The sequence below is a fragment of the Stigmatopora nigra genome, chromosome 10 (genome assembly GCF_051989575.1).
Source record: "Stigmatopora nigra isolate UIUO_SnigA chromosome 10, RoL_Snig_1.1, whole genome shotgun sequence".
Classification (NCBI taxonomy): domain Eukaryota; kingdom Metazoa; phylum Chordata; class Actinopteri; order Syngnathiformes; family Syngnathidae; genus Stigmatopora; species Stigmatopora nigra.
In genome coordinates this window covers 8,568,012-8,589,819 of record NC_135517.1, presented here as the reverse complement: position 1 = coordinate 8,589,819, position 21,808 = coordinate 8,568,012, and the positions used below count along the sequence as shown (strand labels likewise).

At 37.8% G+C, this 21,808-nt stretch overlaps 2 protein-coding genes across 3 annotated transcripts in view; one reads left to right on the top strand and one right to left on the bottom strand.

The window, feature by feature from the left end:
* The window catches only part of tafa1b (TAFA chemokine like family member 1b), an 80,077-nt gene extending 58,942 nt beyond the window's left edge, over nucleotides 1-21,135 (bottom strand). For both annotated transcript variants that reach the window (XR_013327534.1, XM_077725599.1), the window contains exons 1-2: nucleotides 20,543-21,135; nucleotides 17,881-18,005 (exon numbers count right to left, since the gene is read on the bottom strand). Coding sequence is in view for 1 of the 2 variants with exons in the window: in XM_077725599.1 (XP_077581725.1) it covers nucleotides 17,881-18,004 (124 nt within the window). In the remaining variant the exon portion in view is untranslated. The remainder of the gene's footprint in view (nucleotides 1-17,880; nucleotides 18,006-20,542) is intronic.
* suclg2 (succinate-CoA ligase GDP-forming subunit beta) overlaps nucleotides 1-21,808 on the top strand; it is a 140,272-nt gene that overhangs the window by 49,421 nt on the left and 69,043 nt on the right. Inside the window, exon 3 of the mRNA XM_077725598.1 lies at nucleotides 16,561-16,676. The gene's annotated coding sequence lies outside the window, so the exon portion shown is untranslated. The remainder of the gene's footprint in view (nucleotides 1-16,560; nucleotides 16,677-21,808) is intronic.

Below are 21,808 nucleotides of genomic sequence, written 5' to 3'. Positions count from 1 at the left end.
CTTAATAACTAGGTAAAGTGGTTCTATTCAGTTGCAAAATATTAGCAAATTTGCAAAATAATTTTAGTAAACTCCAAATTCACTGAACTATTTTTTTTGAATTATGCTAGGCGCTATAGTGCTTTATTTTTCATTTGGCTTTACATTTTTTTGTTATAGTCCCTTTTTTTTAAATTCCTGCTTAGAAAACATTTAACTGTGATAAAAGACTGTAAATAAAGATGACTAATAATGTGCTCATAAGTGCTAATATATAACTGCTCCAAAGTCACAATTTTTCCAGCAAAACAACTCTTTCATGATGCTTTTTGAACACAGAAAATAAGGCCTACGCTCTAATTTTAATTATAATCCTCACGACAACAGATGGAAATATACATTGCCATCTGTACTATTGAACATTTTTCCTTTATGTGCTATTTCTACATAATTAAGTTTGATTTATTTTCCCCTAATATCTTGTTGTTCCATAACATATCCCTCTAGCTCAAGCAATGTCCAAAACAGTCTACTGTCTGTGGAAAAGATATTTCAGGCCAGTAGTTTTAATAGATTCTCAGAAGATGTGACCTTTGGCGTAGGAGGCAGATCTTGGGGGTGATGGAGGAACAACTGGACCCTGGTTTATGAAATGTTTGCAGGGGGAAAACAGTGGGATGATTGTTTGCTCATTTTTTCTTCGATAATACAGTGGAGCAGGGGTAAAAGTTTTATATACTGCAAATGGAGTCCAGCACAGTGTAAAAAAAAAAACACCTTTCCCACATATCTACCTTAGAGTTCAAATGTGCTTGGTTCAAACCTGGGCTATGGTCTTTTTTTGATACTGTATGTTTAGATCAAGTATGTTATTGAGTGGAGAGAGAATTCCCAAAATGTTCCCCTAAATGATCATCTCTCTATATTACGGTAAATAAGGCCATGGTTGTCTTTTCTTACTTTGAGTAGCATCACTTTTCAGGCCAAACAACAACTCAGATCACAGTCGGGGGGCTACCACAAAATCCGACATTTGTTTATCAATAGGATTTACTAAGATTAATGCACCCTTCATTTTTGGTCGTAGGAAAACTTTAGATTTTATTTTTTAGACCAAACCAAGGACCAATTTATTGAGTGTAAAAGAGGCAAGGAAATGCCGGCCTGTTTGAATGCCAGTTATGAATCATTAAGTAAAAGTACCATTAATAATGCATGGCCTGTAGACCACCAACAAGTCTCGGAGTGGATTCAGTAAACAATTGTGCCCACACACATAGTATGTTTGTGCACCACAACCACAAGACTGACTACCTTCATGTGGCGAATGATATATTCAAAGTCAACCGCACCCTTGTGCTCTATCGTAAACCCCATACTGTATGCTCAGCCCGCCTCACACACATCAAATAAGGGCACATTAGAATCCTTTCGGCTAAATTTTAATTGGTAACATAGAGGGAAATCTGACATCTATTCCCTCCCGGCATAGTCTTGCTGAACCTCATTGGCTTCTCCCGTCAATGGATCCTCCTTTAAGCATAATTACCCCTCTGTCTATGAGCAGAGTATTGGTTTCCTCTAGTTTAGAAGCAGTAGCCTCCTTGTTCCCTCTATCAATCTAGACCATAGATAGGTCACCTCTCCTGAACAGCCACAGAAAGCCTTGAGCTATAATCAAAGTGTCTGTGTGTATATGTGTGTGTGTGAGCATTTGTTGGTGCATGTGAGTCTTGTTCTCATTTGCGTATTGGTGTGTGAGCACATATGCGTGATTTCCTCCCTCTTACACTGGGTATTGTGCATTAGATCAAAGCCACAAACCCCTGTAGGCTTGACACACTCTACCAAGGCTGTAGCAATAGTAAAGAACCGCCGCAGTAATTCTGCTGATACGGTACGGTGTTTTAAAATAAAATAATAAAATAAGAATAATAAGCTGAGTGGGGGAGCGAGCTCTCTTTGCGCAACGGGGGATCACAGAAAATTCTCATTGTTCTGCGGAGGTGGCGTGTTGACAGAATACAGCAGAGGAGGTTTGGGAGAAGAAAGTAATATGTGTTGAGCTATAGATCTCCCCTCGCATGCTTCGCTGAAGTATTTCCCTAAGCAGCGGCGGCAACAAGATTTCTAGGGAGGCTGGAATGCAGTGGGTCACTGATTTGGGAGTGCTTTGCTCGCGGCTAATGGTAAAGCCTAGAAATATTTTAAAATAATATGTCAATAAAACCAGACTTGCCGACATTGATGTTCAAAGTTCCTATAGGAATGTGGGATTGTGGGATTTGTGAAGGATCTGCAAGAAGCTATTACAATTCGATGGAGAGTGAAAACATTTTGTCAATTTACTGTCATTTTACTTCAAACTTTTCAACTCAATACTTTATAAATTGCTCATACTTTACTTAATAGGAAGAGATAACCGGGTTCTGGAGCCCAATCTGAAACCAGATCAAGATCTTACATATGTGTTCTGAATTTGAAACTGGTCTCTAGTATGTGAAGAACAGAGAGTGTGGTATACTTATTGTAAATGATGTGTAGGGATATTTTCATGAATTCTTATATCGCTCTCCAAGAGTGATTTTTTTTTTCTTCTTCTTCAGATCGTACAAGAAAAGGGCATGTGCCCTTTGAGCCTCCTTTTCTTGCTCACCAATTTATTTGGCTGTGATTATGCTCTTTTGTCACATGAAAAGATTCTGTTCTACAATAGCACTATACTTTTCTGAAGAAGGAGGGGGGGGCACCTTTTTAAAGCAATCTCTTTATCACTATCTTTTCTTTGCCAACTTCAGCAAGGTTGACTTGATGAATAATAGAAGAAATTGTGACCTTTGCAGTATGAGTTCAGGGCTTCTTTGGCTTCTGTCTGATCTGATGAGTGCTTTTGATCATAATGATACAGGAGAGCAGAGAAGCCAGTGGTAGACTTTTTCTTTGTTCACACATCTACCTACTTACCCTACCATCAGACTGACTTCCTGACACTGTTTGGAAGTCTCTACTCTCTACTTGTATGACTAGCCAAGACAAAACTTGGTATTCTATAGTGACAAAATAGACATGGTATCAACATAACTGTAATCATGCCTTTAATTTATGGGGGCAATTCCATTTTCTTGAATTATTCTGCAGTATTAGTCGATTTCCTGGTAACAAATAAACCCTGCAAGTAATTAAACAAGGGATGACAATGATAAATGTTTCTGTTAAGGGTTTGTTTTACTCCAATATATTAAACTGGCCTCCGTTCCTCTGTGTCACATAGCTAATCACCCACGCAAAGCTTTTCCACTTTTCACACCTGACAAAGTATTGTCTGTATCTTTGCCCGATGAAGTGCCTCCACATGGAAGTACGGAAATAAAACGCTTCTACCTTGGGGGACAGACAGGAACAACAGGAAAAGTGCGAGGCAGAGTTGACAAAAATGAAAGTGTCATGGTATGCGGGAAGTGGGAGAATGATGTTCTTATTAAAATGAAATGTGTAATCTTGAAAAAAAAAAACAGCATTTCCACAACAGACTTCAACTCAGCTTTTGAGTACCTAGATGTAAAAGGAAATTAAACAAACATGAAAAATCAATCCCTCACAGGAGATAGACTATGGCAATGGATGAGGGGTTAAACCTGGCTTTAAGTGCTCCACCCAAGTGAAGCGTGAAGTAAGGTCAAAATACACAAACGTAATGGTGCAGGCCATAGAGGATTGCCTTGTTCTGAGAGGGGAGTGAAGGGAGCTCATTGTTTGATTACTCTTCTAAAACTGTGATTGGTCTGTTATAACAAAGGATCCGTGACTTTTGTGTAGGGAAGGTTGAACTACTAAGGCAGTGTAATGCTTTTGGCACTAACTAATCTGCTGAGTAATTAACTTTTTCATAATATATCACCTCTTAATTCTCAGTGTTTATACACTACTACGCAGACAGTAATATGTGCATGGGTAATAAATTACACTGCGGAATTACTGATAGCGTGGTCAACACTTCCGCGAAACATCTTTAGTGGGAAGCTAAATTGGCTATGTGATAAATCATTTACTGCTTCACTTCTGTAAATTACTTGAAGTGCTTTGAAGGATAACAGGACTCAAAGTACCACCGTTTGCCAAGGCTAAACATTGTTTGTCTTATATTTGACGCAAAATCTCTGTGAACTGTCTATTGTCAGTTTACAAAGTAATATAATTTGCAAGTTTTGTTTGTTTTATTTTCCAGCATATTTGACAACAGATGACATTATAGCAGTAGAAATAGTCAAACTGTTTGCCCACACAAACTGAAGGCAATGTTATCAACCTTGAGAAAGGACTGATGAATCATTTTGCCACAGATGAGTTAGTTTTCCTCTATTTCTCATTTCCGTTTTTAGCACCGAGAGGAAAGTGATACAATGACAGTCTGTCAAATGTGTTGGTCTTTTTTGCCAAATTGTACTAAGTAATGACTTGTAGTTGTTTAAAACCATCAGGGGATTGGTCATGTGATAAATCGATATAATGCAGACAAACTGATAAGTGTTTCAGTAACCAAGAAGCACCATTTTATAAAAAAAATAGCTTGGTGGTTAGCGTATCAGCCTCACAACTCTGGGGTCCTGGGTTTAAATCCAGGTCGGTCCACCTGCATGGAGTTTGTATGTTCTCCCAGGGTATTAATCCCACATTCCAAAAACATGCATGGTAGGCTGATTGGACACACTAAATTGCCCCTAGGTATGAGTGTGAGAGTGAATGGTTGTCCGTCTCCTCGTCCCCTGCGACTGACTGGCCACTGATTTAGTGTCCCCCGCCTCTGGCCCTAAGTCCGCTGGGTTTGGCTCCAGCACCCTCTGCGACACTACTGACGATTAATTAGTTCAGAAATTGAATGAATGGATAAATAGTTCATGCCCCCCCTGTGTAAAACAATGGCGGATAACTTATATTGTTCTTGCTGAACCTGCATGAGAATCCCCAAATGTAGAAAAAGGACAGTCTATAAATAACCATGCGAAAAAGGGTTGCTCAAAAATTTCTTAATACACAAATCACAAAGTTCCTATTGTAGAACAATGACAACAGAGAATATACTATTTCTACACATAAATTGACTAAATTTCTGAGCACAGCCATTGTGCAACAATCGTAACATCAGTCACTTCACTCGCCTAAAGCACATAAATGCTGATTCACTAGGAACAGGTAAAACATAGCTAAGAAAAAGGCGTACACTCTCGATTTCTGTAGCTTTGCAATATTTTTCTGGCTTGTTTCTTTTTCTGAGAATCAAAATGCAGACTGCTTCATCTCTTCGATCGTGTTTGTTGGGACAGACATCATGTTTATCACCCAGTGGCTTTGCTTGCAAGCAGCACAATCTTTTTATTTTCTCTGTTTTTGTAGCTTTAAGTAATTTGTGTATTTAGATTCTTTGAGCAAGTCTTTCAGAGAGATTTTTATACTAACTCATGTCATCATTGATTAATTAATCATGTAAGATGTAAAGTTCACACAGAATGGTACAAACTATAGTTTTAGAATGCAGTTCTTTTGAAATTCATTATGTCTTTTACAGAAATAACACCATCCATTCAGTCTTCAAGTATAATTTCAAATGGCTTTGATATGATTCTTTCTTGGATTGACTGTGCATTTTCTTAAACTAAAAAATAATAAAACAAGAAGAAGAAAATCTGACTGCCCCACCCCCCAACAGCAGTTTATAAATGTTACGCCACTTTGTTAAACCATCCTCAAAAGAGAGAATCTAGAGAGTATCTACACCAGTGTACTGTAGCCTATCTGACCATGTGTTTCGTCATGCTTCATGGATTCAATCATCAATCATGTACCCTATAGAGACATTGTGTTAAGTCAATTAAGACATGGTTCATTGGATTTGGAAACACTAGTTTTAAGGGAGGATCTGATAAACAATTGTGCCAAATTACACCCACAACATTAACAAATGTAGCATTACAGAGTTTGTTAAAAGACAGATGTGTGGATCTGTTATCCTTTGGTGAATGTTGTGAATAATACAGCACGTATGAAAATACATCTGAGACACTTAAGTGGCAAAGATAAGATAGTCACAGTGATGAATCAATAGTGGCATAGAAGACACTTGACACAGTGTGTGATGTCACACACACCAATGCCATTGCTTTACATGTCATGCACCAGATCATTCTGGATTAATATGCTGGTTGTATTAAGCTTTGGATAAAATGAACAATGCTGTTAAATGCTGTAAATCATTGGATACAGAAGTCTCTGACTTCTGTATCCAATGATTTACAGGGAGGGTAAATTATATCATTCACGGCTTTAAGCGCATATAGGTAATCCGTTTTTTCCACCAACGATCTCACTTTAAGATGAAAAAAAAAGATTAAATAAATCCTATTTGGAGCAATATGTAAATAATAATTGTTACTGTCAGGCTCGTGTGTGTCAGTGATATGACAGAAATTCTGCGCTCAGTCCCGTTTTAAGAAAAAATGGAGTCTAGTATAATTCTGGGAATAATAGAAGCTTGAAAAATATCTTAATAAAACTAAAATCACTTTTTAAAATCCAGGACAAAATGAGTTTATCTCATCGCTAGGTGATGGAAGACACTTGGTGAAGTTCACTATAGTGTAAATGTTTACTGGTTCTGTAAAGCAGAAATTTCACCGTGGTCTGTCTCTTAAATGCCCAATTTCAAAAAGCTGGCCCAGTAGAGCTGTCGGCCATTGTGCAAGTCTAGTTCCGGTATTACACACCATAGCTTAGTCTCTATCTGTTGTTAGGGGAGAAATGTATAATCTCCTATCTGAGAAGTGGGAGGAAAAGAAGGAGGGAATTTATGCCATTATTGTCTAACCTTTTAAAAATGGATTTGGCAGTATGACTAGATAAAGGCCCGAATGGGATCTGCAAAATATATGTCCACCCTGAGATGAAAGGAAGAAAGCAATACAATTATTCTAAAATAGAACGCGAGAATAATATACAGCATTAGCAAGTATGCATTTCTAGTCACTTCTGCGTATAGTTGATGCAATTCACTAATGTATTTTATTGTATCGAACATTTCTGGCAGAAGAACTTTCTTACAACATCAAAATTTGACTTGAAGGCCAATCACTGATGCATTGATTGGCCAACCATTGCACACCAATAGGACTCAAACCTTTACCTTTGTAATGCCACAGGAAATGTTTCCGCAACCGCTCTGTGTCACTAGTGTTATGTTATTTGTATTCTTTGATAGGGTACCATTGAAGGGGAAAATAATAAATTGTGTTTTATTTCCCATCTGTCGGGCTGAGTTCTGGTAGAATCTAGGTGGCTTACTCACGCTGACAATGGCTTGCGCATCTCTATAGCTATTGATAAATATTTCTCTATTTCCTTATCTTGAAGGCTTATGAATACAGTACATTCACTGATGATATAACTTGGCATACAGCTATCCTGAGAATAATAATGCAAAATGAAAACTAGCATCAATTTTAGTGACTCATTTTTTGAATGAGGTTTGTCAAACTCGTGACCACTGGGGCCACTGGAGGCCCTCAGGACAGTATTTAGTAGCCCTTATTCCTCATAAGTCCCATCCATGTGTACAGTGGCACGCAAAAATTTGGGCAACCCGGTTATTCCATTCTGTGTGCATTTTTATGTTTTGAGGTGGGGTGTTTGTCTTGTGTTGTCAAAGAATTGCCATAGTTCCACTTTTTACCCAGAGTGTTGATTTGTTTACTCTTATGTGGATGATGGCAGTCATATTGCTGTTTTAAGACTCAGTTACTCATGAAAAGTATTATAGCTCTGGTTTAGTGCTTCAATACTATATACAAGAAATCTAATTCTACTTCCCTGGCAAAGGCGGCCGTGGCTGTAACTGGGGACTTATGAGCTCTGTGCTCATCTCCTACCAATTCACCTCAGGATGACATGGCTTGTTCTTGCAAGCTTGTAAGACCTGTGTTCACCCTTCAATTAAAGTAGTATAGTACCAACATTAGCACAGCAGACCTCTCAGTAGAGGAACACTCAGACGTTTGCTCCACTTTTTATTGGTGTTGACCAGGCTTTTATTTTCTCAAGTTCAGGACAATTGTGCCATCATTGATTTTAGGCTCAAGTGGTGTATCTGTTTATATTGGGTACTTTCCTATTTCACTTAATTCTTAAAATGATAGTTTGATCTCCATTGTCTTATGTGCAAGATTCTACAAACATATTATGGCTACTTTTATATTTCCTAAGCGAATGTTGTCTTTACCCTCTTAAAATGGAAGTACATCTGTAACCAGCATTGTACACTCAAACATGGGACTATGTCATTTTATAATTTCAAGAAAAATGTTAACTAAGATGAGATGAAATATTTTAGGTCTTTTTTTCTGTTCAGTCTACAAATTTAGTAGAATAATAAATAAAGAAAAATAAATAAAAATTTAATAGAAAGTTTAATTACTGGCACAGTATGTGAATTTATTAACCAAAGTCCATAGTATCTCCGCTTGTAATGTCGGCATAGACCCTAATGCTGTCTGAAAGTCAAATGGAGTGCAGCAAAGTGAGTCGCATTGGGCCTCAATACTCTGACTCCTGACGTGGCACAAAAATGACTGATGGACAGCATTTGCTGCTGGTATTATATGACCACCTTCTGCTTTTGGAATTTGCAATGGGATTCGAATTCCTTTATACTCAATGTTCCAAGTGTTCTTGCACAAAGAACCGGGTACTTTATGTGCGTTTCCCTCCAACCTTCAACTGTGCCATGACCTGTTCATCCTGAGGCCATAGATCATTAAACTTGCACTTACTCGTGGGTGAAAGTACTCTAATTTGGTTCTGCTATGCTAACTAAACTGTCGACACAGAACTGAGCGCACACAGCAATATCTCCTGATGCTTAATAAATTCTTAAAGAGCAGTTGGACTGAAAATGGTATGCGTGTTCTAAATAAAAGTAACTATGATAGAGCTTTCACAATTGTATGCATGTATGAGATTTTAGAATTACAGACGTCTTAAGACATTTTAATATTCTGTTTAAAATACTACCTTAAATGACCTGATAAAAACATTCATTCCATGTAGAAACTGTACAATTCTTAGATCAATAGAGGTCCAGTTTTCTTACACTCCAATTCCAACAACATTTATCACGCATTTCTACTATTCATGCCAATCCATACAGAGTGGGAAAACATCTGATCATGAAAAACTGCACAATTGAAGCTATTTGACTTTATCAGCTCTCAATAATACCGCACATCCTTTTCAGGTAATACCTGAATAGGGTTTTTCAACGGGAAAGTAATAATCCCATTCTCACTCTACACACTTAATAACAGGTAATTTTATGGCAAATCTTACAAAATCATACAATATTCATGTGTATCCACTTTTACATTTTGCAGTGGACAAATTGCCTTTTGTGAATTTTGAATTTTTTTAATTTCTTTTTTGAAAAGCACATCTATTTGGTAAAATCCTAATACAGTTTGCCAGGGTCAATAAGCATGAAGGGGAGGAGATAGAGAGAGAGAGAAAAAGCACCTTTGGGTCATTACGCTACAGACAGTCACATGTAGATGCCATCTCATTCTTCATTCTCCCTCTCCAGCGGGAAGGTATGAGGGCATTGAGCCATGCTCAGTGAAGCTGACATGTGCTGAAGATACTGTAGCAAATGAAGACACATTGCAAAACTGCTGGATACTAATTGTCCTCCCACATTTTCCACAGTCTGTCACCATTGTGTCCAAGGACTGTGCAAGTGAATGGCACATATAATACCAGCAGGTAAAAGGCCTATAGTATTTCTTATTTGTTCAAGTACTTGGCCGTGTTCATCTTATGTGTAGTCGGGTCTTTTTAAAGCCCTGATGACGGCAATTTTTCCAAGAAAATATGTGCCTGCCTCAGCACAGCAGGTTCACATAGACATCCAGGCATATCACAGAAGATAAACAGAACTAAGCCGTTCCTAACAGAGCACCCCGGGTGGAGAATTTAGACAGACTTTCAATCACTCAATGGACAAGCAAATCGAATTTGTGTTTCCATAGTTCCAAACCCAATAATCAATTTTTGTCCAACCGAGGTACGACTGAAGAATCCACATGGACCAAAGTCACCTTGGCAATACGTTGGTTACATGAAGTTAATATTACCTAAATATAATGGAAAGACATGACTACACAAAGTGTACATAAGTGAGACATCATTTCGTCAAGGAAATATCCCATCTTGGTTTTTCTACTTGATAAGAAATTCAGTCTGGAAGGTTTCGCTAACTGTTACTGAAAATGTTTTTTTTTTGTTTGTTTGTTTTTTGCTAGTTGTGTAAAATTCGCAGAGAAACAAAAAAAGGTCTGCCCCCCACCTCTCCAAAAAGAAAAAAAACAGACACGTGAAATGATCGGATTATAGTTGGATGAGAGAGATAGTCAACACAGCCTAATTTGACTGCCATGGAGTGAATAAAAAGAAAGTAAGTCGGCCAGAAACAAAACACTCACGAGGCCCATTTTTCCCCTCTAGAGTGGATTTAAATGATGCCATTGCGTAGCACTGCTGCATCACAATTACCTGGTTCCCTTACTCCATTAACATAAGCTTGCTATTTCACTTTAAAAATGAGAGTTGTGAAGGGCTTGAGGGACACATGGGTGAGAGAGAACCTGCATATGTTATTGTATAAATAAAGATGGTAATGATCTATGACACTGTATGAAAATTAAATGAGGTGAAAGGAAATGGTACAGTAGTAACATTATGTAGTAAAGCACATAGAATTTAAAATAGAACCTGAACGCTAGAGTTTAGCATCATTCATACTAAACTACTAAAATAATAATTTAATTGATGCTAGTATGACATGCTTCAAATAAGAAAAATAATATTGTACTATTCTTAAACCTGACTCTTGATTAACAGAGGTCATAAATGTTGCATGTATATTGATACAATGAAAAGTAATTTGCTCCTGTTTCCCAATTTAGTCCTTTTGATTGAGCATATCTCGTTGATAATGCCCAATGATGTGAAAAGTGGAGAAATGGAACACGAGCTTAGAAAAGTGCCAATTCAACCTCTACTCCTACTGCCGTCTTTCTGGCCATAAAATGCAGTGTAATAGGATTCCTGAGCTTTTCCAGTGACTGCTTCCACTATCACACAGACATTTAAGTGCACTAATCCATGACAAATTGTCTCATCTGATCCATGACGAATCGTCTGAGGGGCTGATAGCAGAGAGGGATGGAAGGAGGTTGCGGGGCAGGGAGGCCGAGCGAGAACGCTGTTTGGCACCTGAGTGATCCGGTAGTTATTGCCTAGTTTTGCTGTGAAAGGCTGCTTTCATTACCTTGTCTGCATGTGTGTGTGTGTCTGTGAGTGAAAATGAGAGATCACAGGGTGTTGATTAGCTCTCTACTGATTCTCAATTTAGCGAGCAGCAATGTACAGTTAGCTGAAAAAAAGCAATTGTAGCTGCTCCATTGATGAAGCAGCGTTTACAAACGCAAAATGCAAGGTCTGGGATTGGTCAAAGCATGTTTGTTCACAAAGATAATATCGTTCAGATTTGATATTAATATTTCAGGATTACATTATCGATAGTACAATATTTCCAAACACTCTCCTAATGTGGTGGACTAGAGCAATCAAAATATTTGAAACAAGTGGGTCGTAAAATGCAGAGACAATAAAAACATTCTAGTATCTCTCCACTTTAAGAATGTCAACCAAAACCAAACACAGTTATCTCCTGTTTGAAGAGCATTTATAAAACAAAGTACCCAATGAGATGGAATTAGATAGCCATTAATTCAAGTACCCCATCCAACCTCACTCAGTTGAATGACTCTCCATTCACCAAGTGACTCTTCAAAAGACTAGAAACTTGACATTGCAATTGACGAGAGCCAAAAAGCATGGCGAGAAACATTATCATGCTTACTGATTTGAACCAAATGTGTGCAAGTATCCTTTTGGGTGCCATGAGTAGAATATTTGAAGCTGATTGTGCATAGTAATTTGAATTTTACCTCATTTGGAGGACAGTGTAAGTCAAACATAAGCAATAAACGAGTTTTGAGTAGTGTTCTTAACATTTTCTTCCCTGTTGTCATGTACGTATGAAAGTAAATGTTATGTATTATTTGAGAAATAGAGAACCTTCCTTTGAGAGAAAGAAAAACCTATAGACTCAGCAACCACATTTTACTAGACAACCGTATTTGTTCATATTATGAAATATTTAAATCAAAATACTTTACTCTGTAAAAAATACAATAAAAGTAATGGCTTGCTCCAATTTTTGCAGTACTCTTATCTATCTCACCTGGCTTATGGAGAAATAAAACGAATAGTGAACATTATCCAAGACATAAAAAAATATATAGCCATACTTAAAGAAATATGATGAAATATTTTATGTTTTCTTTCTTTTCCCTCTTAAATTAAATCTTTCTGATTTCTAATTTAGCACAAGTGACGCAGTTTATAGTTAAACAAATGACAATGTTCTACTTTGTTATATTTTGAATTCATGACTTTATTCAGTATTGCTAGGATAATGTCATTAACATTGTTAACCACCTATATTCTTTTTAAAACATCTGTTTTCTTTACGCTGCTAAATCCGTAAGGCCATGTGTATGATTGCTTGATTCCTGTTAAATGTTTAAGGAAAAAGCAACATCGGTGGGTGGGAGTATGAGCAAAGATGCGCCTCACTTAAAAATAAAATTAAAAAAGCTGCTCATAAATATCCTACCTAATCACAGTTGTACATATTCGCATAATGTTGGCAGTTAATTCTATCAGACATGAAAGTGCTTAAAAAAAACTGCAAAATTAAAATGTAATCTACATTAGCTAAACTTGGCCCCAAAATGTCTTTTTCTTTAAATACATCTGGTTTCATCTCAGCATTATATTTTGTATATTAGAATATTTATTACGTCATGTCGCTCATCTTTCATGCCCAAGCTCCAAGTGCCTGTCAGATAATTTTATTTTCACGAATACCATAAAAATATGACAACCTCAGCATTTATTTACATCAGAATTTAATTTAATCTCGCTGAGCCATAAATTTACCACACTAATTAGTCCCCACACTATAATGAGGATAGAAATTAAGATGATTTAATGGCTTAACAAAACCTCGGACATCTTATGTGGAAAGATGTTCTTGTGGGTACTATATGAAAGATTTCAGAAACACTCACAACAACATCTCCATAGGAGAGGCTGCAAAACAACACAATAAAATAAAAGCCCTTGGACACGTGTATGTTTCTTTAGCTGAGTCACAGCAATTGTAATAATGAATCTGCTTCAACTGTGGAAATGTGCTCTAAGTGGAAAAAGATTTATTTGCATTTCGAAAAAACATTATGACAAGATGAAGAGGAATGTGTATATATTCACCCCTGTTAGGCAAAATACAGCTTCTAAATTAACGATCGGGGTTTCACATTCATATATGTATCTGTCAGGAAAAAGGCAGCCTTTTGATTATAAATTTAAAAAAAGTTGCGTGAAATAAATACAGATGAACATAGATTAGCTTTACAGCTTTTGGACTGGTAACGAGAAGGCTTGAAATGTGTTAAATTTGTTTTAAAAATATACATTAATAAGCTGGAGAACAGTCCTTATTTTTTGGAAAAAAAAGCTACTAATGGCCTGACACAGAAAATTAATAATTCCATGCTCACTAATAGTAATTGTTATGAGGAATGCTGTGTCAAAATGTGGAGTTTTGTCAACGAGGGTCACATTCTGAATTGTATGACCTTAGGGTTCCCATGAAATGTTTTCTTTTTCTTTTTTTTACCACTAACATCATGAGACACCAAACATATACTTCTTTGAGCTTTCCAGTTATTGTTAATTATATTTTGACAGTTTATGCCATCAGAATCCTCTACGATGTCTACCCTGTCTTGGCTTTATTAGCGGACCGGCTGCTGCCAGTCAAAATGGATGTCATTTCAACCTTGCGTCCCCCTTTCCCCCATCAACAAGATATATGTATGTTGTGTAAAAACAAACAAGGCCCGTAATATGTATCGAAATGAATACAGACTGAAGAAAATATGGTTAACAAAACATTTACACCATGCTGCTTCAAAAGAGTTACGGGGCAGTTTTACAGCTGTACACGGACCAGGAATAACGCTCGTCTATTAGATCTGAGACTCTCGTAAACTGAACTGTCAGATTCATAATAAAATAAAACACCAGCTAAAAATGCCGTTATCTTCAGACAGCCCCTCTGGGTATTGATGCACAGCGGATATGCCATTTGTATGCATTCTTTAGCTTAACAATGAGCATTTTCCCTTTTTTTTTTCACTTGCACAATGACGCTTGAGTGAAGCATGTGAAGAAATGACAACTACAATTAGTTTTTTGTGGCACTGACAGATGTACAATAAGACTTGGTCACAATTACCGGCTTCTGATATAATTTAATAGTATGTGATGTCGAACATGGCTTGGGTTTCTAGTGTTTCTCAGCAGTTATCAGTCGAAAACGTTGCTCTAGCAGGAGTATAAAGTGTCAGCCGGGCGTGTGTGTGTCATGTCACATTCAACTCATCTGTCAATGAAGTGGATTATTTCTTGCGAGAGCCGAATTGGCTGCACAGAATCAGGCCGCCATCAATCTTCAGGCAGGCAAGCAGGACGCGAGGGAGGTTAGAGGCTGGCCAGAAAGAGAGCCGCGCTGCTTCCTGAACAGGTGACAAAGCAGTCAGGCGGCTGGTTACTCAATCTCTGCCTCAGTGCACCCATTTGTCATGGAAACATTTGGGATTGCAAAAAATAAAAGATCTTGAACTCATTTTTTTTGCCCATATGCAATGTCAGCGCGTTTTTGCATAGGATGGATAGGGTGATTTTTCTAAGCATTATTCAACAGGACAAGACAACATTTACTCTCAGCTCAACATGACCTTGACAACACTTCCTCAGATAATCACGCAACCTTTCTCTTCTCTCACTGTGTGTTAATTTGTTCATGGGGGATTTCAAATTTAAACTGGTTTAACCTTTTACATTTTCATGACAATGATTTAAGTGACATCTTTTCTGTGCCGCACGTCTTCAGTCATGTCTTTGCATGCTACCAATGACTTAAGGGTTCTATATTCTATAGGCCCAACCTTCACAACACAGCAAAACATTCATCCAGTAATACTTTGGCACTGTAGGCCTCAGACCAAATTACAGCAGAAAGTACATGTGAGGGAAAATGTCCATTCTAGCATGAACAGATTATTTTATTGGACTTTTTCCTTAGTAAATAATTGCAAGTGAAAAAATACTGAACAACTTTTGTTGCGATTTAATTCGACATGATTTCATTGTGAATGCGTGTGAATGCTTGTGTGTGTGTCCTACGCCTGACTGGTGTCCGGTTTAGAATATAATCTGATTTTCACCTAAAGTCAGTTAGGATAGGAGCCAGTACTACACAACACTGCCTAAGATAATTATGCAAAATGAAGGAATAGATATGATAAAATCCTATTGCACACTTGGGTTTCTATTGTGAGAGCAAATTTCTTGCATTATTAATATTTGATATAAGATACAATTCTTGAAACTTTTAACCTTCGAGGCCCGACAGAGCAGAAAAATTCCTTGCCGGACTTTGTGACACGTTCATCTTTCACGGGCAACTTCAAGTAAACGTAAATTTTTGACTCAGACTTAGCCCAGCGGAACACATGACAATTGCTAACCATGCAAAATATGGACGAAATGTAGCTGGATTTATTAAGAAATATTGTTTGGTTTGAGTGTTGGAATTGCAAGCATTGGCATTTTTCTATTTGTGATAAAATTCTTTCACGCTTTCGGGTTATGACACTCAGAAAGAAAGGGTCTATAATTGTAGCATCTGTAGTCTACTAAAAACACTTTTCTCAGAGTGGAGAAGGATTCCAGACATATTTCCATGGAGCCGACAAATGCACTACTTTGACAGGGAGTGATTTGATCATATGCAAATTATCCACTAAGTTATTTGTTTTTACCTTTTTTTAGATATTATATTAATATATATAATGTCATGTCCAGTGAGTGAATACATTACTAGCGATGGTGTAGAACAGAAATGAATGATTTCACTGTAGAATGTTAAACAAGAAGGCATCTGTTTTTCTCACATCTATTTATGGCCTTAGTGAAACTGGAAAGAAACTCATTAGAAAATCAACTCAAATTCAAATATTCATCATAACATTTCAACCTTGGAAAAAAAAAGCATCTGCTTTGTGGCACACAAAATAATAAAAAAGATAGACACTGCCTTAATAAAAGATGTGATGGGGTAAATTATATGGATGCTCCATTTCCGCATGGAAGTTTAAAAAATATGTTTATGCATGTGGTAGTTTTGTGATACAATTTGATTTTATCTTCTACTGTTCACACCTCTCTAATGACATATATATAACAAATTTGATCTTTAAAAAGATCAAAATATGTCCGGAACAAAGCTCTGATATCCTCGGGTGGATCCATGGAAATGTCAAAATTCTGCATTAATGTGCACAGGGTGTGTGGCAGCCTACTCGTCTTCACATTTTGATGCAGTTAGTGAGCCTGACAAGAAACTTCCAGAGTGCTCTGACACGAGACCATCTTGGATGACTCTCTAGTTCCACGCTGAGGTGAGGAAAGCTGACTATTTTTTTTCTCCCTCTGTTTCCTTCTGGGACCATTGCATTATTCAATAGACACTTACTGAGGCTTGGACATCGTTGTACATTTTTGGCAAAAAAGATCCGATTTGGCACAAATGAAAAAAAAGAGTAACAAATGCTGGCAAAGAAAGCCCTCTTTTAATATTCATTCACATCTCTCTGCCGCTCATCCGTCAACCCCTTGTTCCAATTAATACTTGGCGAGTCTCCTACCATATTTTGGATTTTTGGGTGTCAGCTTTTCCATAGTAGTTCTACTGTAAGTCAATTTTCTGACATGCTGCCTAAAGTCACGAGCATTCTAAAACGAGCTTGGATTTGGCTTTGTTTTTTTTTTCTTTTTCTTTCATTTTTGTTCCTCCTGTGCATCAAATGCAATGCATAGCACAGGGAGAACTAAGCAAAAGATAGTGTCTGTTTAACAGTTTCTGGAGAGAATCCCCGCTAATGTCTGACGGTTCAGTAAGGGAAGAAACACTCATTGTTAGAGGCTTAAAGAAAGCCTTTTTGCTTTCGACTAAAGAAGCTCCCCGTACCCATAACACCCCCTTTTACACCATTACCAATGCTGGTAAGCTTTTTCATAATCAGAGAATTAAATCTGCCTGGGCTGCTTCCTTCCTCAGTTGCCCCTGCAGTGCAGAAGGCGTCTGGCTTAATTGCCAAAGGTTTTCATTACAAAAGAGGGAAACATAATTGTCATTTCCATCCCAGGCACAGAGATCAAAGCTCCCATGGCTACCCGCACATTAATAGGGGTTTTTGCCTCTGGCTTGTTGTAGTCATTTGCCAACAAGACACAGGGTGCAATTGTCACCAATTTCTCACCCCTAATCACATACTTGCCCACAAACTTGCAGTAATAGAAGAGTATCCTGCAACACACGGTGTCAAAGTGTGTATCTTTTGGCACATAGTAGTACTACATCCGAAACAAATTAAAGGCACAATTAGTCATGAGTCCCCATTGCTTTTTTTTATTTTTTGTATAGCTGCAAGCTTGGTGAATCATCATGTTATGGTACGCAACTGTTGCAAATCATCCTGACATATTGCAGCAGTCGCTTTTACACAACTAAAGCTGAGAGAAGTCTGGCTGAGTGGAAGAAGTCACATGTATCAAACCAACACTGTGCTGTAACACTCACACCAGACAAAGCGGTACACTTACCCAGGGTGAGAATGTCGGTGCGACCAGGCCGGGCCACATGGTGTTGCTGAATGGTCTGGTAGAGTGTAGCCTGGCACAGCAACAGGAAACTGAGGCTGACCCACATGGCCAGAAAACAGGACATTCTGTGGGACAGCATATTTATACAATTTATCTTTGTGCATATTGACAACATGCACACTTTGCATCAATTAAGAGAGGCTTGTTTTGTATCGGTCTTTGAGTGAGGGCCCATTGAGCCTTGTCATTTGCCCATCATCACTAATTAAGAAGCTAATGTGACTGTCACAATGTGTCACACTCAAGCAAATTGAATTTTAGACAACAAAACTGTGATTTCTTGGCTGTAATACAGAAACCATTGGTTTGGATTGATGCTTTAATATTGGTCGTAAAATTAGATTTGCCTGTCTGTCATTAGATAATCGGTACATTTGGTTATTGTAATTCTGTTGTGACTCCAGACTATCCAAGGTAACAGCATCACCATTCACCCATTTAGGCTCATTTACACACCTTTACACATTACCAGAGTCCATATTCAAACCTTACTTGTTTTGCAACATGAAACAGAAATGTTTGCAATGTGACTTTCAAGAAACACTGTTAAAACTATGATAAGGACTTTACTTTACCAAATATCTTTGTGCCGTTTAGAGTATGGCCGCGTGTTTATGATCTCAAATTAGCTGATTTAAAAGCTTACATTTCTCTGCCAGTCATCTGACTTGGAAAGAGACACAAGCAGCTACCATGACAACTATGTCCAAAAACCATGTGAGGTAAAAGGGACATTTCACAACTTTAGCAGGAAACAGCAGAGCCTTTATAAACCCGGAAAGATCAGTTATTGGTATCAGTGGTAACTTATTGCCCAAAATACTGCAGAAAACTGAGATTTACAACCACAAAGTATAGTTATATAATAACGATAACAATAAACTTCAGATTTTGTTTAGGAAGATATTATGGTCCGAACCCACTTATTAACCACATTGTAAATCACTGAAAACAAGCACCATTGTTAAATGCATAGGATCATTGATTAGTTATGATATAATGTATTCACATTGTAGTTATAGTTTTTTTTTTAATTCTACATCTCATCTCGTTCTGTGTCAGAGAATGGAGACCATCTTTGATGACGTTGAGTAAACCCTCGACTGATTAAAGTCAAATACATAAGTTTCATCCACACTCCAACATACGTGCAATTAAACAATTCTTTCAACCATTTTAAATCGATTCTTTGGACAGGTAAATGCATTTCTACGGATTATTTTGAGGGCCTTCCCAACCTTGCACGTGTTAAACTCAGAAGTGATCAGAAGGCAAGGATTTCTAAAGGAAATCTTTACATCCATATTTTAGTCAGAAATGAGTCATTCAACCGTATACGACACCGTAACATCCAGTCCTTCGGGGCTGAGTGACTGAGTCACATTTATCTCATATCATAAAGGAGGAAAAGATAGAATAACAGGGTTCATCAGGCTTTGTTAATTAAAACCACTCCCTTGGCATATAGTAACACTGCTGTGCTCTGATCTAAAAAAAAATCTTCTCCAGGTCTTGTTAATTTGTGTTACCATTAAGTATACTGCAGTTGGACATTGCTCGCTTGACACAAACTGTGTTTGACAAAGGCTATTGACTAGATGGTCAATTAAGCAATGTTTTTTAATACATTTTACTATACATTTAACTCTCCTGCTTTTTACATTAACAGGAAATATTGTAGGACATTATTACTGAACGTATGACCTAGTACTTTATAGTAACAATATGATATTGCGCAAATATTGATGTTATAGTGTCTGTTTATTCATCAAAACAGGGCCTTCCAAAGGTGAACATAAATCCAGGAAAGTATAATAAATGGATACTGTATTATACTAGGAAAGTAGACCTAATATATGGCATAAAAGTTTATCTTTTTAGTCTAGAATTTTATGTATAATAAATGAATTTATTTGAATCTGAAAGCTTTGATTTGATATTCACCCTCTTTGATAGATTAATAAAGTTTAGGATCAATAACAAACTTCAAGAATGACAAAATTGTTTTTAGAGATTACATGAAAATCTTTGTTGCTTAAGTCAAAGTAAATTACTAATATGCCCTGTTAGATTTGGGAAAAAAATAACTTATTGATTTAGTCAAAATATAAATTATTTGGGTTAAATTTATATTCAATTAGTTTACCCATTAAAGAAAATTGGCTAAGGAAGTGGAAGGGAAAAAAAACATATTTTGGGATCATAAAGTTCACAGAGAAATTATAATATTTTGTAAAACAGAAACAGCCTACTCGAAGACATTTTTTAAGCAGGCAGTGTCTCACCGCAACCAGAGTGCAGATTTTGTTCTCTTCATTCCAGGGTGAAATTGTGTACTTGATTTGAATTAATTAAATTGATGCATGGGGGACTTTGTTAGAGTTTAGGCATTTTCACGAACATCCACAAGCATCATCTTAATATTGACTTTGCGTACAAAACAAAAACAACACAAACACCAGGAATGAGATAATCAATTTTATCCAATAACAGCAATCTAAGAGTCCAACGTGCCAATATGTTTCACAAAGTTCCAGACCTATAAAATCTACCCCAGGACCCCCATTTTAAAAAAAAGCAGAGTTTGGATTCACAGTCTTACCTGAGCAGTAAGTTCAGGAGGACCAAGAATCGGTTGGAATGGCTGCCTTCCCAGTGGGCTCACTCGTCTTTTAATTCATCCATACTGTGGAAACCTGAAATCTCTGCCTGAAATTCCGGATAAGCCAAACCCAGCACACAATTCAGTTTACAAAGGCTTTTCTTTTCTGGATAGTCCCTCTTCTGTAATTGCACCACTCACTTCCTTGGAATTCCTTGGAATCATAAAGTGTCACCAAAACCAGCGCACCCTCAGGTCTGTGTCAGACACTGGTTGGACGAAGCGGCGGCTCATCATGTCACTGCTGTATCAGCTTCACACGTGGAGATGTCTTTTCCTTTCCTTTGGCTTGGCTGTTGCCTTGCTCTCTGTAAGTAGAACTCCTATCTTGTGATGACTGGGAGCTTCTTTTGAACACCCCCACCCTCACGCTCCTTGTCACGCATGCAGCGGAAGGCTCCCGAGGAATGACTGCTCTGTTTTCTCTTGGCCGCGTCTCCTCATTGAGAAGCTGTGAGCCTCAGTCCTCTCTCCAAGCTACTAATAGAGAGTCTGTATCAGAGAGGCAGAGCGCTTGTGTGAGCGAGCATGTGTATTACAACGTACCCCAGCTGGCAAGAGAGAGAAAGAGAGAGAGAGAGAAAGAGAGGGAGAGTTGAGAGAGTTGAATCAAATCGCATGCCTTAAAGTAAAACTACCCACTTCTGCATCAAATGTTCATCAGCAGATGATGCATGCTTTATTAACCCACCCTTCATTACATCCAAGTGCTCCATCTGCAATGATATGAGACATGCAAGTTTAGCCATCGGGTCCATTGTATCATGTTTGAGTCTATTCATGTGCAATAAAGTCTAAGAGGGTGTGGACCGAGGATGAGTGAATATGCCCCTCGCTGTCATCACCCTGTAGCACTTGAGGCTCGAGAGTGAAATATGTTCCGGACATTTAATAGGCGGCAGAGTGCCTCATCAGACATTTGAAATCAGCAAACGGTCCATTAGCAGCTGGCTATGCTGTTTCTACCAGTTTTTGAAGTGTTGATATTGAGTTGGTGTTTTATGGCCAATCCCCATTGAGTTTGCCAAAAAGCTGAAGAGAATGAATATCCATCATTGACTTTGCACTGAAGGGGGGGGGGGGGGGGGGGAGCACAAAACAATTCCACTTCGGGAGCCAAGATTTCTTGGAAAGAGCTCAAGTAAAAAGCTCTTTTCAAAGAGGATTTCACGAAAGATGTGGAAATGACCAGATATTCAGGTTTGA